At 43.8% G+C, this 14630-nt stretch overlaps 1 protein-coding gene across 3 annotated transcripts in view; it reads right to left on the reverse strand.

The window, feature by feature from the left end:
* Positions 1-3069: 3069 nt before the first annotated feature.
* The window catches only part of SMAD4 (SMAD family member 4), a 28748-nt gene continuing 17187 nt past the window's right edge, over positions 3070-14630 (reverse strand). For all 3 annotated transcript variants that reach the window (XM_033011132.2, XM_033011131.2, XM_033011133.2), the window contains 5 exons: positions 14226-14276; positions 11961-12144; positions 10824-10992; positions 9425-9563; positions 3070-8249 (listed from right to left, as the gene is read on the reverse strand). In XM_033011132.2, the coding sequence (XP_032867023.1) occupies positions 8038-8249; positions 9425-9563; positions 10824-10992; positions 11961-12144; positions 14226-14276 (755 nt within the window). In that variant the 3' untranslated portion in view covers positions 3070-8037. The remainder of the gene's footprint in view (positions 8250-9424; positions 9564-10823; positions 10993-11960; positions 12145-14225; positions 14277-14630) is intronic.

Consider the following 14630-nt stretch of genomic DNA (forward strand, 5'->3'; position numbering starts at 1 on the left):
TGCCACGCCGGGTGGCCTTGGTCCCATCCCTGCGCCTGGGGCGGGGGCGGAGAGGGGGTATGGGGAAGGCCAGGGGAGGGCAGCTTCACCCCCCAGCGCTGCGGTGCCATCCCCAGCCCCCCAACCTGCCGCCCTCGGGCCCTGGGGCGGGACAGCTTGCCAGCCCTGCTCAACGCTTCACCCGCAGATCCTCCCCCGGCAACAAAAAAAAATAAAAAAAAAAAAAGACCCCAAATTGTCAAGCGCTGGCGCTGTTCCCTTCTAACATCCCGTGGCCTTGGAGACCAAAGGGGACGTGGCCCTCCCCGGCTGCGGGCTGCCCCTGCTCCCGAAACCGCTGGGTCCCTGGGGTGCTGCCCACCGTGAGCCCCCCCTTCCCCGGGCCCGAGGGGCTGCCAGAACCCTGGGTGGGCTTCGTCCCCGCTCCCCTCACGCCGCTGATGTTTCCCACAGCGGCAGATGGAGCACTAAGGCCATCTAGTGGCACCCACCCCGGAGCCCCCGAGGCATCCGGCACCGCACACCAGCCCCCCAAAACCTCCCCCCCCCCCCCCCCCCCCGTGTCAGTGCCCCTGCGGCAGCACCCCGGCCGGGGTCCCCAGCACGGTGGCTTTGTGCCCCTTGGGTCACCCCAGTGCTCCCACGGGCGGTGGGTGGGCGGGGGGGGTGTGTGGTTTGGAATGGGGATGGGGGTGTCCCCAGCCCCTCGGGCAGCGCTGGGGCCCCCTTGACCCAGACGCGAGGCGCAGACGTGAAGCGGGGTGGCGATGGGGCCAGGGAGCTGCTTCAGGGGTGCCTGTCCCCAGCCCGGCCGTGCCACACACACCTCTGCAGGATCGGTTATGGAGCAGCACGTCTGGAAACAAAACAAAAAAAAAAAAAAACAAAACCAAACACACACACACACACAAAAAAAACCAAAAACAAACAAACAAAAAAAAAAAACAAACAAAAAAAAACAAACAAAAAAAACCACAAACCAAAACAAAACAAAAAAACCAACAAAAATACAAAACAAAAAATAAAACCAACCAAATAAAAAACCCCACAAACACAAACAAACAAACAAAAACCCCACCAAAACCAAAATAAATAAACAAACAAACAAACAACAGCAACAAAAAAAACACCACTAGCCCTCAAAGAAAAAAAAAAAATGCAAACCCCTTTAGTTTTTTGCAGGATTTCAGGCAGCCGCAGCTCACCGTGCCAGGCTGGCACCATCCCGCCCAAACCCGGGGCGGGTTGGGGTGTCACCCCCCGGCTCCAGCAGCCAGGCAAGCGCAAAGCTGGGTGCACTGGTGGGCCCGAGCTGCCACCCAGGAGCTGTTGAACACCCGGGACGGTGCAGGGGCCTCGCAGCCCCCAGCCCGGGTCATCTGCTCCCCTCCACTGCCGGCACAGCCGAGCCCGACCCTGGTTAAGGTACGAGCCCGTTTAGGGAGGGTCACAGTTCAAGTGCTGGTGACATCTGACAGTGCAGCCCCCACGCACAACACACACCCCCACCCAGCTCTGCGCAGCGGGGTCTGGGAACCACATCGACCCCACAGATGAAGCTGAAAGGGGGATTTTTGCTGTGAAAATACACGGTACCACCAGCTGGCAACGGGGCCAGGGCTCAGCTGGGAGTACCAGCCCTACCCCCCCCCCCCCATGCTGTACAGCATCTCCCTCACACCTTGTAGGGCTGCACACTGTCAAAAAAAAAAAAAAAAAAGAAAAAAAGTGTTTCTAGAATGTTTGTATGTGTAGGCCAAGGGAAAACAAAAAAATACAACCCGGACTCGTGATGTTTCTGCCAAGAATGGGAAGCCCACACTCCGCCCGCAGGATGAGGTGCTCAGACTGAGACTTTCTGGTCCCGCTTTAGCTTTGTGACGTGGATTTATCCTGAGCCTACGGCCGCGTGGTCGTGTCGGGGGGGGTTAAACGTGCAGCATCGTGTGCCGGCACAGAGTTGCTCAGTGCTCTAGAGGATAGCACCAGTGTGAGATCCAACAGTTTTACGTTGGTCGTGACCAGCCAGCAGCCACAGAAGGGCTGGTAACAGCACAAGGAGGGAGTCTGGAGGGGTTTCTGTAGGGGTAAGGAGCTAAAATGGGTGTAAGGTGGTGGCTGATGAGCTGAGAGGGGGACTGTGCAACTGAACAGGAGGGTCTTAACCACAGGAAATTAATCTGTGGGGAGAACTTCCATATTTGAAGCTCCTATACAGCCAGGAAGATGTTTTGGGGGGAAATACCACCATTTGCATTAGTCTGGCACCTCAGGACACGCGATGACTTGCGCATTGATGCCCTCCATCCCGCGGCAGACAGACTGGGTGCGTGCTGAAGTCACTCCCATGTACCCATTCCTGCTGAGCTAAACAGCCCACTGGATCTGAGATTAAGAAGGAATTTTCTCACGATTGTAAATCATCAGGCTTCAGGGGGTTGTTCTGCCTTTTTTTTCCCTTTCTCCCACCATGGGATGCGGTCGCTTACTGAGATCAGCAGAGACCCAGAGCACTGTAGATGCATCGCCTGCCTCCTGCTTTATTCCCAGACCCCACAGCTGGTGGCAGTTGGCATTTTATTCAGTCACAGGGAAGAGTTCTGCAGCCTGGCGACTGCAGGAGCGGCTGGAGTAGAGCTCCCATGCACCTTTTAGCAGAGGACAGCAACCACCCACCGACACAAACGGCTGCAGAGACCTGGTACCCGATCAGGTCCCTGCTCCAAGACTGCAACACCCAGACACAGCTCAGCTAGTGGTTTAAATTTCTATTAATAGGAACCCCCACAAAACTGTTGTGCCCCACCAGCGTAAGGCAGACCGGTACCTGCCTGTCCCCAGGAGCCCAGTCCACCACACTGGACGCTGCACTTGGCTTTGGGTTCGACGCTGGCTGCACCCAGGTCTCGGACATGTGGGACTCTGAGAAGACCCCCTGAAATCGCAGCCCCCACCTCCCGGCGAGCTCTCCTGGCCACGACACAGTTCAAGGCTGCAGCTAGCAGTTTTGATACCCAGCCAGAAGCAGGGTGAAAGCTCTCCAGTGAGTGAAATAAAGAAGCCAAAGACTCGAATCTTTAACTTTTTTAATCAAAAACATACTCTGTTACAGAATTTCAGGAAAGTTAACTACAGTATATTATCCACAAACTAGGTCTAATGAAAAACATACAGTAAGCTACAAAGGAACTACTGGGAATTCCGTTGACCGCTTATCAAAAGGCAATGGCTAAAAGAAGAAATGCTTAACTAGGCTTTCATGCTCAAAAAACCCTCTCACGGTGAGTTTTGGGTTACGGGTACTTCGCAGCTCTCAATCCAGCTGAATCACAACTCAGTAGTGCTACCAAACTTCACCAGAAAGACACAGAAAAAGGTACTGGAGCAAGAAAGCACTAGGTGATTTTGGCGAACTTGAGAGAATCAAGTCCTGTAAATTTCGGAGCGATGCATCACTCGCAAGGCACAACAGCAGCCAACAGTGCCAAAACCTCTTGAGGTTTTGTCGACGGTGGTTCTGCCTTCCACCAGGTCGCACCACGTGAAGCCTCCACAGCGCTGAGAAGTCAGGGCAGCTTTTGGGGGGCTTCTGCAGCATCCTATGTGGCAGCTTTGACTCGGCTCGGACGCACCCCCCAGGTCATTTTCAGAAACACACCCTCGAGAACAGCGTTCCGGAGGGGGGTGGCACAACAGAAGGGTACGTTCAGCATCCAGCTCCCGCACGACTGACTGGTGGAGAAGTGCTCTCCGTTGGCTGCGTTGCCCTGTCCAGGACCAGAGTGCCGACTAGCTGCATCAGGGGTGGAAGCAACCAGCTCGGCACTCATGGGTAACTCAAATGCCCTACGACAGGCAAGTTGCAAATCTCGGTCCCAAGAACACCACCATGGTCCTCAAAAGCCTGTTACCGGTCATGGAAACACTCACGTTATCAGCAGGACCAGGCAAGACCACGGCTTTTAAAAGTCTTACTTTGAAAACTGAAAAGACGAGTAACCTCTCAAAAATGGTGTCCTTAACAATACCTGACAACCAAGCACCTTATAATTTTACAGACCAGATGTTAAGTAGCATGGGGCCTGGCGGGAGAAGGCGGGGAGGAAAGAGGATTTCTTAAATGAAGTCTGACTCCCACTTAGAGGAAGACCCATCTGGCTGTCTTCAATGGGTTGCATTAAGGAAGTGACCAGTGATCCCAGTCACTCTGCCGCAGCAGAGTAAAAACACAAATGAAGGAGACAGTCCTTTCTAAAGCGCTTCCTCTTCAAAGAAGAGATTAAAGATGTCTCAGTAAAGACCACCATCAAGACGTAAACAACACTGAAGAGCCCAGAGGCTGAGGCCCCCCCTGTAGACACTGGTATAGGAATTTTTTAGTGGCTCCTCGGGAAAGAACTGAGGCGGTCGCTCCTGAGCTATGCAGAGAGGACGCTGTCGTCTTTAGAAGTGTCACAAGAAGTAAGATGGTTCTAAGGTAAGGCACAGGAGTTGGACACTGGTGCAGGGACTACTGCTGCTACAGCCCTCTTTCGTGACTGGGGGAGATCGCGGTCTCCTTTGTACTCTGGGTCCCTCCCTGCAGAGCAGCCAGGTAATTTCCCAGGTCTTCAGTGGACAAGAGACGTGAGCCAAGTGATTTCTGTCAGTGCCAGGTCCCTAAGCACATCGTTCTCATCACGCCCAGAAACGTGATGTAAAGAACAACCAATTCTCACCAGCACTGCTTAGCAGTTACGGCTCCTTCCAAGGGACTCCTGTTAGAATTAAGTATTTTTAAACCATTTCAGTGAAAAGGTTTCCTCTCCTACATCTCTACCATGTTAGTTTTTAAAGCAAAGGCATTTAAATTTAACAATAACACAGCTAAGGCTGTATAAACCTTCCGGTGCTAATCCCAGCTCTCCAGTACATGAAGTGAAATTACAAAGTACTCCAGCACAATGGTTTTTTTGAGGAGTGCTTAATTAAGGGTGAGAAACACAGGGGTAATTACTTCATCGAAAGAACTAAGCAGAGCAGACATGGGAACAGGATCGCAAGCAAGAGATTTCTAGCTGAAAAAACACTTGTTGAATTCACTGAAGTTGAGACATTCATAGCTGAAGAGGAGATGTGATTCTGGCATTCTTGACATCCCTGCCTACAGCACGTATGGGGATCGTCACGGCTGTCAAGTAGCTGTAGCTCTTTTTTGAATCTCAGAAGAAGACATAAAGGCAAGGCTGTCAAAGATTCAGTGTGCTGCTGCTGCTGAAGGGTTTCCAATCCATTATGCGCTGCTTTTTATGCCTTGTCATAAGAAATAAAACGTACAAAATTTAAGTTAAAGGCATATTAAAAACTAAGAATGAAATTCTCTCATTTTGCCCTTTAACAGTTACGACTGCATCTTATCCATAACTGCCTGGTGGAGATGATGAATGCCATTTCAGCATTTTTACTGCCTCACACAACGTTCAGATTCTTCCCGATGTGGAGCCTGTGATTTCTTGGTTCTGATAAACTCATCTGACATAATTGTGCTGTTCTGTTCTGAACATTTTTGGCCACTGTAGGTAGACACTTGAGGAGACTTGCAAAACATTTGCAAAAAACCTAGTCTTAAACAGCTGAATTCTTTCAGACTGCAAAACAGGCAAGAACACCAATAGGCAGAAGCAATCTTTCACCATTTTATCAAAGTTTAGCACAATCAAAACACAAGCAACTGGTACAGAGGGTTTTCTGTGAAGCACTCATACAGATCAGTCATCCACCAAGAAAAGCACCTTGCAAAACTGCAAAATTAAACAGGGAGTAAGTTCATGCACTCCTAATCAAATGATCAGTCCTGTTATAAGCAATTCATCAGTCAGAAGGTGAGACACTTCCCGAAAGCCAAGGCACCTTGAACCCAGTAGTAAAAGCAGGGCAGACAACTCAAAAGGTTGGCAAGAAGAACAGGCAGTCAGGCTATTTATTTCTTCCCCCCAACCAGGTTTTCTGTTGTGGATGAAGCATAACCAAGCTGCTGGTTAGTAAACTCCTCTGAGGATGTAGTCAGAATCCTCTACTGAAAGTGTTCCTCAAGAATTTGAAGCAGCTTGCTTTTCAGACAAACTACCTCATTGGGAGAGAAAGGAAAATTAAAAAAGGTTTGAAACTGAAGGCCTTGAGAAAAGCAAACACTATTCTTCCAAACATCAAGAAGTCGCCACATAAGAGAAAAAAAAAAAAAAAGCAAGCAATCTCGTTAGAAGTTAGTCTGAAGAAGGCAACACCATTAATGAAAATATGGAGAAAACTCATCCATTTCTGGCCATCGCTCCCAAGTCATCTGTCTTCTGTGCTTCCACACCTAGGACAGAAACAATCTCTGACTTCTTTTGGAAGAGCTTCAGTGCTTGGGGGAAGCACCACCTAAACACTGTGTGTCATAGTCCTCTACAGATTCCTGAAACTATGCAAGAAATTTGGCAAAAAGCTTCTGAATCATCTCCTCCAAGACTTCTACTTATGTTAACTACTACAACTGTGCTGCCAGGTTGGCCCAGCACAGCACGGCAGGCAGACTGAACTGGCAGTGCTTGATGGACTTAAATTGGAGTTGATGTACGTCTAAGCCTGTGTAACTAAGCTCCAACTCCCTGCACGCGTGCTGAAAACTAAGGAATTCCTGCTCCCTCTTCATACCCCATCAAATAGCCAAAAAGAGGTATCCTCGGGACATGCTTTTATTGAGAAGCAGTAAGAGAAACTGGACTTGCTTCCTGGCAAGTTTAAACCAACAAAAATTCCTGCCACTATTGGCTGCTGCTGGTGGTCTTGCATAGAAAGTAATCCATCACTCAAGATCAATGGTTTCAAGGTGCAGAATTACATAATAGAAGCAAACTAAATTTATAAAAATCAGGGTTTTCATAATTTTATTTATACTATTAACTAGAGAGAAAGCATACATATTGTATCTGTTATACAGTCAATACATTTGCATTTTTTCTACTATAAATTCTCTATACAAAGTCATGGCCAATTGATGCGGTCATTGATGGCATAGGGCTTAAAATAACCAAGAGGTATAAAAACAAGTTTGCCATCTTGCCCTGAGTGGAAATGGTGAACAGATACAAAAACTGGATCCTAAATATTGGTGTAACATTATACATGTTTTAATGTATATGCAAGTAAAAAGAGTCATGCAACTTTTTAAAATACCTGCCAAGTTTTACTTGAGTAAAATCACAGAAGTCAGTAGTAGCTATGAAAATATGTTCCTGTCATTAGGTACTCATTACACGATTTCAGTGGCAACTTTGCAGAGCGGGTATTTCATGTTGTATTTAAATTGAGTGCCAGCACTGAAAGTATCCATCTCCTTTAGTGTTTTAAAACTCATGTGTCTATATAAATAAAAATCTAAGATATATTTTTTATAAACTACTGAAGAAAAAGCCACATTTCTTTCCCTTGCTATTTTTAACCAATGTCAACAATGTATCTCTCATCTCTCACTTTTTGGCAGCGTCTATGTTTTGATTTGGAAAAATCATAACAAGATAGTCAACAAAATAAAGAAGTCTTCTGTTAACTATTGTTCCCTAAAAAGAACATCACAAATCAGTTGGAATTTTAAAGTTGCTATAAGGTAAATGTTTATAACTATTAGAAGGAATTTTCAGATATAAATATATATATAATATATATTCTGCATACAAAAGGCTCCTGTGAGGCTTATCACCAAGATGCCATAATAGAGAAGGAAAGTTTCAAAGGGAACAACCCAATACTGTAAAGTCTCTATAAGGCATTTACCTTTCACTTTAAGCCCTGAGCCATGTATTATGACAATTACGTTCTAAAAATAACTGAAATCCAAATTCTGCATGTTCAGTTTCTTTCTGCTAAGAGCAAGGCGGCAAACACATTTTTAAAACCTGGTTTTAGAAGGTTAAGCAGAACAAAAGTAAAATATATCTTCAGGTTATAAACAGAATTGTATTTTACAATCCACCATCCTCACAATATAATGGCCCACAGCAGTGCAGCAGAGGGATCTCAGTCTAAAGGTTGTGGGTCTGCAATAGGCATGGTATGAAGTACTTCATCTAGCAGCTGGAGGGCACGGTGTAAGTGAATTTCAATCCAGCACGGTGTTTCTTTGATGCTCTGTCTTGGGTAATCAGGTCCCCAACCTTTTACAAAACTCATCCTGAGTATGCACAAGCGGCGAAGGTCATCTACACCGATTCCAGCAGCAGCTGACAAACCTAAACAGCAGAGGTTTCAAGTCAGTGTTCACAGACATGTTGTTTTATCATGTTTGTTTAGCCATTCCTGTTTTCTTGGTTCTTTCTTCATGTACAGTTCCCTCTCACCACAGCCAAGGCCAACCCACATTTCTAGAACATAGCAATTATTTTCCATTTCTCCCAGTTAATTTTTTTTCACCATTTCGTAATCCTGAAAGGGTACTAAAATCTAAAACTCTAAAACTCCTTATAATAAAACACACGTGATGAAACCCAGTACCTTATGTGAAACAACACATGTAAACCTTATTTAGGAAGTACAGTCAAAAAATACTTATTCTTGAGGTTTGCAAGATACTGCATTTTCAGCGTAAGAACTCAGACTGATCACCTGCAGGAAGCTGGCTTAGCAAATGACACTACTTACATCTAATAAAATAAAGTGATGAATGCAGCAAGCAAACCTCAGATTGTAATTAAGGTTAAGAAGAAGTTAAACACTTTCCCCAAAATACCTTTAGCAATTTGTAGGATAGCTGGAAAGTGCCATGTGGCAATACAAGGAATCCAGGAAACACTATGGCACATAAAGGAGCCTGAGACATGTAAGTACTTACAGTTTTAAAAGCGCTTAGGTATAATTTCAAGGATATGGAATTTAGTAACTAAAAAATCTTTAGCCTAGAATAACTTAAACAAAAAAAGAAAAAGAAATATAAAGGGAAAACCACCCTCACATTCTGTTCTTCCTTTTCTCAAGAATCTTATGTCTTCTTAAACCCAGTCAAGGACTTTGCTGCCCAGTGAACCCCCACTGCTTTGACTAACATTTTTATGAGCTTAGATGTCAAAAATAATTTTTCAGGGTTGGTTCTAAGCAGTCAAAAGCATCTCTATTTAAAGTAACAGACTTATGCTATTTGGCCTTGTATATAGGTGTTTTCTGTTGTACTGCATATCCAACATCCCCTGAAGACTACAGAGTGAAAACTGGTGTGTGGAGCAGGTACAAAGTGAATGAATACAGACTTACCAGAATGCCACCCCAAGCCCAATCCTACTACCTCATTCCAAGTTCATTTGTACAGCTGCAGGGGCAGTGGGTGGCTGCGGTGGGGTGCTGCTATGAGGCAGAGCCATGTTATTTGTTTTCAGGTAAGAGAAAAAGGAGACCAAGCAGTTAATATACTTACTAATGGCTGGGGCTATTCCACCTACTGATCCTGGTCCAGGGATGTTTCCAGCTACTGCTGCAGCCTGAGCAGCAGCAGCAGCTTGGGCAGTGGCAGCCTGCTGTTGCATCTGACGATGACACTGGCGTAAATCAAACACCTTTTTCAAAAAAAAAAAAAAAAAAGAAAAAAATTCAAACTGTGTACATTTACCAAAATCAATGAAGGAAAGAACACAACTCCCATCCCCAATAACCATGGACCTCTCTGCTCTCCCAAAGCAACTTCTTCTACAGTCTCACCACTCACCTGAGTAAGAGCAAACCTTCCCTGACTTGTTTAATTTCTAACAGAAATAACCCATTAAAGCTGATTCTTAGAGACTGTTCTCATATGGTGTTACCATCACTGGCAACACCAGAACCTGGCTGAGCTGAGCATGCTAAAGCAGTACCCTGTGCAGAACCGACTGCAGGATCAATCCCAACTTTTTAGTTAAATCCCAGGATTTCCAGAAAATAGGCATATCAATAAAAATGGAAGCCAAGAAGTCCTGCTTAACTTTGTCTGGCTTTATTCTTCACTGCTTTACTGAAATATGTTATTTTGTTTAAAGGAAATACCAATAATTGTCAGGCCTGAAGTTTCAGCAGCTAGGTTTCAGGTTGGTGGCATTTTATATCTCTGTGATCAGGTTTGGCACTAGAAGATACAGGAACTCTGATCTCTTACTAGAAAGCTTGTACATAGAGGCCAGTGGGGTTTCTTTCACCTCCATTACACAACCTGCCTGCAAAACTGAGGATTAAAACAATAATTTAAAAAAAAAAAAAAAAAAAAAAAATCACTGCAAACTTCAAGTAGTTTATCTCTAATTCAAGAATGATTTTTTTACAAGTGTGACTTGTTCTAAATAAAGTTTAAAGTCTGGCAGAGGCATGTTCAAGTAAGAATTTCCTGAAAATCATTTGTTTCCATGCAACTTTCTGTGATCTCTGGATCACTTCATGTTCCTAATACTTTAACACAGACTTTACACTTCTACTGCATTTGTACATACTTTCCCAACTTTTCTTCTTTTGGAGAGAGAATAAACAAACAGATAACCTATGCTAAAAATTTTAGTAACAGTTAATTTAAAAAACTGTAAGGCTAAAGCACAAAAAACTGCTATCAAGATCATTTGTGATGAAACATAAAATTGGTTACTTTCATACTATCTAGGTGGTACTTTTGGTTTAAGAGTGATTTTAAAAAGTCAACTTAAGTGACTTGTCAAATGGAAATTTTTAGGCTTTTTTAAAAGAGAATCAAAACCAAAATTACATTTATTTCAGAGCCTCAATGCTTCCCTAACATTTACAAGAACCAAATGTATGCTATTTGCCCCACAATTTTCACCTAGGAACATCAAACCAACCTTTATATATGCACTTGGGTAAATCTTGTGAACAGCATCCCCTGGTGCGCGCCCTGCTTCTCTATCCAGGTAGTAACTCTGAACAAAGACTGCGTGGTCGCTGAGGCATCTAACCCACACGTCACCTTCGCCTTTGCACTCCAACTGCACCCCTTTACCTATGTGCAACCTTAAAAAGATAAACAGTTCCAATGCACCTGTGTATATGTACTATAAATCAGACTTTTATTAAATAAACCATAAATAATTCTCCTTATCTTAGTCATCTGTGATAATTTACACTTCGCTCATACAAGGACTTGAAACTGTAACTATTATCTTAGGTATAAGTTAGTATACAGTTACACAATCTGTAAAGACAAAAAACATCTGTAATACCATGTAAAGATCTGTGGGAAACACAGAATGTAGAAGCAATGACATCTGAGTAGCAACTAACACACTCCATGACAATGCAGAGCTGGGATACCAAACGCATTCAGTTGTTGTTCAGCAGTGTAAAATCCCGCAAGGGTTCTAATATAGAAAGTCACTCAAGTACACACACAAAGCCACATTTCAACGCAGAACTGTATGTCCATTTGGATCACATTACAGCAATCTAGTATTTTGACTGTCACAATGCAACATTTCTGAAGACATGGAATCATCTTATTCCTTTTCACTTCAAAGAAAAAAAAAAAAAAAGTTGCAAGATTCCTTTGGTTCTCTATGCTTCCACATCAAAGCCTAACACATGCATGGTGAGAATGAATGAAAATACAACTAGCTCTCTATCAACCTTTCTCCACTCCTTTGACAAATCTATATATTGCAGTTATTCTCACATCACTGTGTGGTGTGGAGAGCCCATGTTCATACATAACGGCACGAGTTGCTAATTTTATCCTGGAAGGCACAGCCTTTGAAAGCAATGAAAAGCAACATGCTATTGCAAAGCACTGAAGGTCTTTGTCACACAGTTCACATTTTGAATGCATTACAGTAGTGGCCTAGAAAGATATACTCTGCTATAGTTAATTCAGTTAAAAGGAACATACCATACTTGGAATTTCAAAAGGGAGGCACACACTGCAGGCAAAACAAAATATTATCAAATACCACAGACAGCTGGAGCTTTTGGGATCTGCAGAATACCTTGCTCTCTCAATGGCTTCTGTTCTATGCACGTTGGAAAGCTGGCCCAGGCAAAAACGGTCTCCTCCAGAAGGATCCACATATCCATCAACAGTAACAATTGGACAGCTTGAAGGGACCTTAAACGTCTCCCCAACTTGAACGTCCATTTCAAAATATGCAATCGAACACCAGTATTCTGGAGCTAAAGAATATAGACAATTAACTGACTGAAAGGCACAAAAAACCTATAAACCCCTTCCAGACAACCAATTAAGCCTTCTGCAACTGCATTTGTCACTCAGAGTCCACATTCACATAAGCAAGTTCAGATAGACAAAGACATGTCTGCTAGCACAGAAAAATACTGCATACTGCAACAGACATGGGCTTGTCCTTTTAATTTGAGCGCACATTAATGTGAGGACTTTTTGTAGTTGAGATGTTACCAGTCTTTGTACAGTTTATAATTCCAGTTAGATTTTGTAAACCATCTACATTCCTGCACCTTATGACTACAGCTGGATTTTGTCCTCCTTTGGCCTAAAGGAGTAATACATATATGCCTATTCACAACCAGACTGATAGAAACTAACTCTCAAACAGGTCTGGCTTAACGTGTAAGAGTAACTACCTCCTAGGTGAAGTCAGGTTTTCGGTTTTCTCTATCCTCCCTGCAAAGCAAACCGGATTTGGCAAGCAGAGGAATGGGGGAAAAACATCAAAGTTCACATACTGATCTTGTCTGCACACAAGAAAGTCAGGCATGGGATAAAACAGGGAAGTATTAAGCAAGGGAGCGGAACAAAATGGCGTGTTTTAATAGCAATGCAGTACCTTTGAACTCATACTATTTCAAAAACTGGCTACAAAGAAAAGATGGTACTTGGAAGAAGCTACCATGTGAGGAAGGGAAACCCTGACTCCCTAAGAGGATGCTACTGAAACCCAAACACTCAAGTATGCAAGAAAACCTGGCAAAGCACACAAAGTGATTCTATGTATGTGTACCTGCTGCCTGCATGCTACCTGGGAGCAACTGGCTTGTCAAACCTCCTGCAGTTTGTTGTGTGGGCTTTGAAGTGATGAGAGTCTCTCTCCTCAGACACATTAAAACCTCAAGTTGCCATAAGCTCAAGTCACTGGGGGTTTCAGGGACTCAGCACCTTTGCTGACTGTAAGGGCCCATCGCCACAAAAGGGTAACACGGCTGGCACTTAAGCAGCTTGTTGGGGAGGGGAAAGAAAATCAGCCCTACAGTGTACACAAAACAGGGGGAAACTGAAGAGCTAACATGATAGGACCTAAACACAGCAGCCTGATAAGCCAACGGGAAAAAAAGCTCTCCCAGTGCCATAAGTGGTACTCATTCATTACAAACTGCAGCACCCAACAGCACACCTGCTTAAGAAACTGTTTTTCCATTTCTATTAGAAAAGAAAAAAACAAAATTCTTGAATTCCTTTAATTTTTTTTTTTTATCTTCAAATAAATACACCTCTGAGGACTGAATAGGGTGAAATCAACAGGTGAATCAATAGGGTGAAAAAGATATATTAAATAATATGAAATACAACTTGGCTACAGTTAAGTTCACCCAGCATTACCAACGGTTTTATTTCTGGTACGGATCTAGCCACTGGCCAATGAATAAATAAGTTAAACTTTTAGGCTTTCCAACTATGCAGCTCCCCCTGTGCAGGTAACAGCTTAAAAACAGAATACCACCTAGCTAGCTTGTACCACAAGACCAGACCTCTTTCATTCCATAAACGGCTACCATTAATGAAGATGCTTGGAAAGAATGCAAAGGTCCAACAGGGAACTTCAGCACCACAAGAGCAGTAACTATCTTTTAGGGCATGTGACTGTGATGATGGACTTCCAGATATGGCTCCAAAAGGGCTTTGGCATGACCTAAGCTCCATGATGTTTCTGAGCAGGCAAAAAGTACAAATTCAGGCACCCTGCAAAGTCTAGGATCAAAGACATGCAGAGTTCAAACACCTCCAGGGTAGGAAACAGCTCAATGTGGGTTTGAGAACTGCGATTTTTGACTTGGGCATCTAAATTAAAATTCAGTTCACAGAGTACACCAGTATTTCAAAACAGAAGTCCAAATACCAAATAAGACTTATCACAAAATGGTTCCTCTCCTTTTCTCCCCTTTTGAATAACTCTCTCACATGTTTCAGAGTAACTGATTAAAAAAAAAAAAAATCATACTCAAACCAGAAAGTTATTAGCTTCCACAATACTTAGCATTACATGTTAGATTTTACTCACCAGGATGATTTGATATAGGAGGCTGGAATGCAAGTTCATTGTGAACCGGCCCTTTAAAAGAAAATATGCAATTTACTTTACACAAGGGAAAATAAGGTTTTCTTTCTTAACTTGTTTTCCTATGAAAAAAAGACATGTGAAGATGCCAAATGTTATAAATCCTGGTAATTTCTGAATCAATTGGCCAAATCAGTATGAAAGAAAAATGTCCACAGAAGAATTACACTCTTAGAGGTTTCCTAAAAATTCAGAAGTCATGCAGAGCAAAGAGTTCCATTAGTATCCCAGGATGAAAGGCTGCATGCTGCTCGAGCCAGACCCAGCTCCAAGAGAGACCAGAAACCAGACGTGGCATGGAGACGTAACAGAAATAGGACTTAGGCTTCACATCTGCCCCCAAGTCAG

This window comes from Tyto alba, unplaced genomic scaffold (assembly GCF_018691265.1).
Source record: "Tyto alba isolate M040663 unplaced genomic scaffold, T.alba_DEE_v4.0 Super-Scaffold_42, whole genome shotgun sequence".
Taxonomy (NCBI): Eukaryota; Metazoa; Chordata; class Aves; order Strigiformes; family Tytonidae; genus Tyto; species Tyto alba.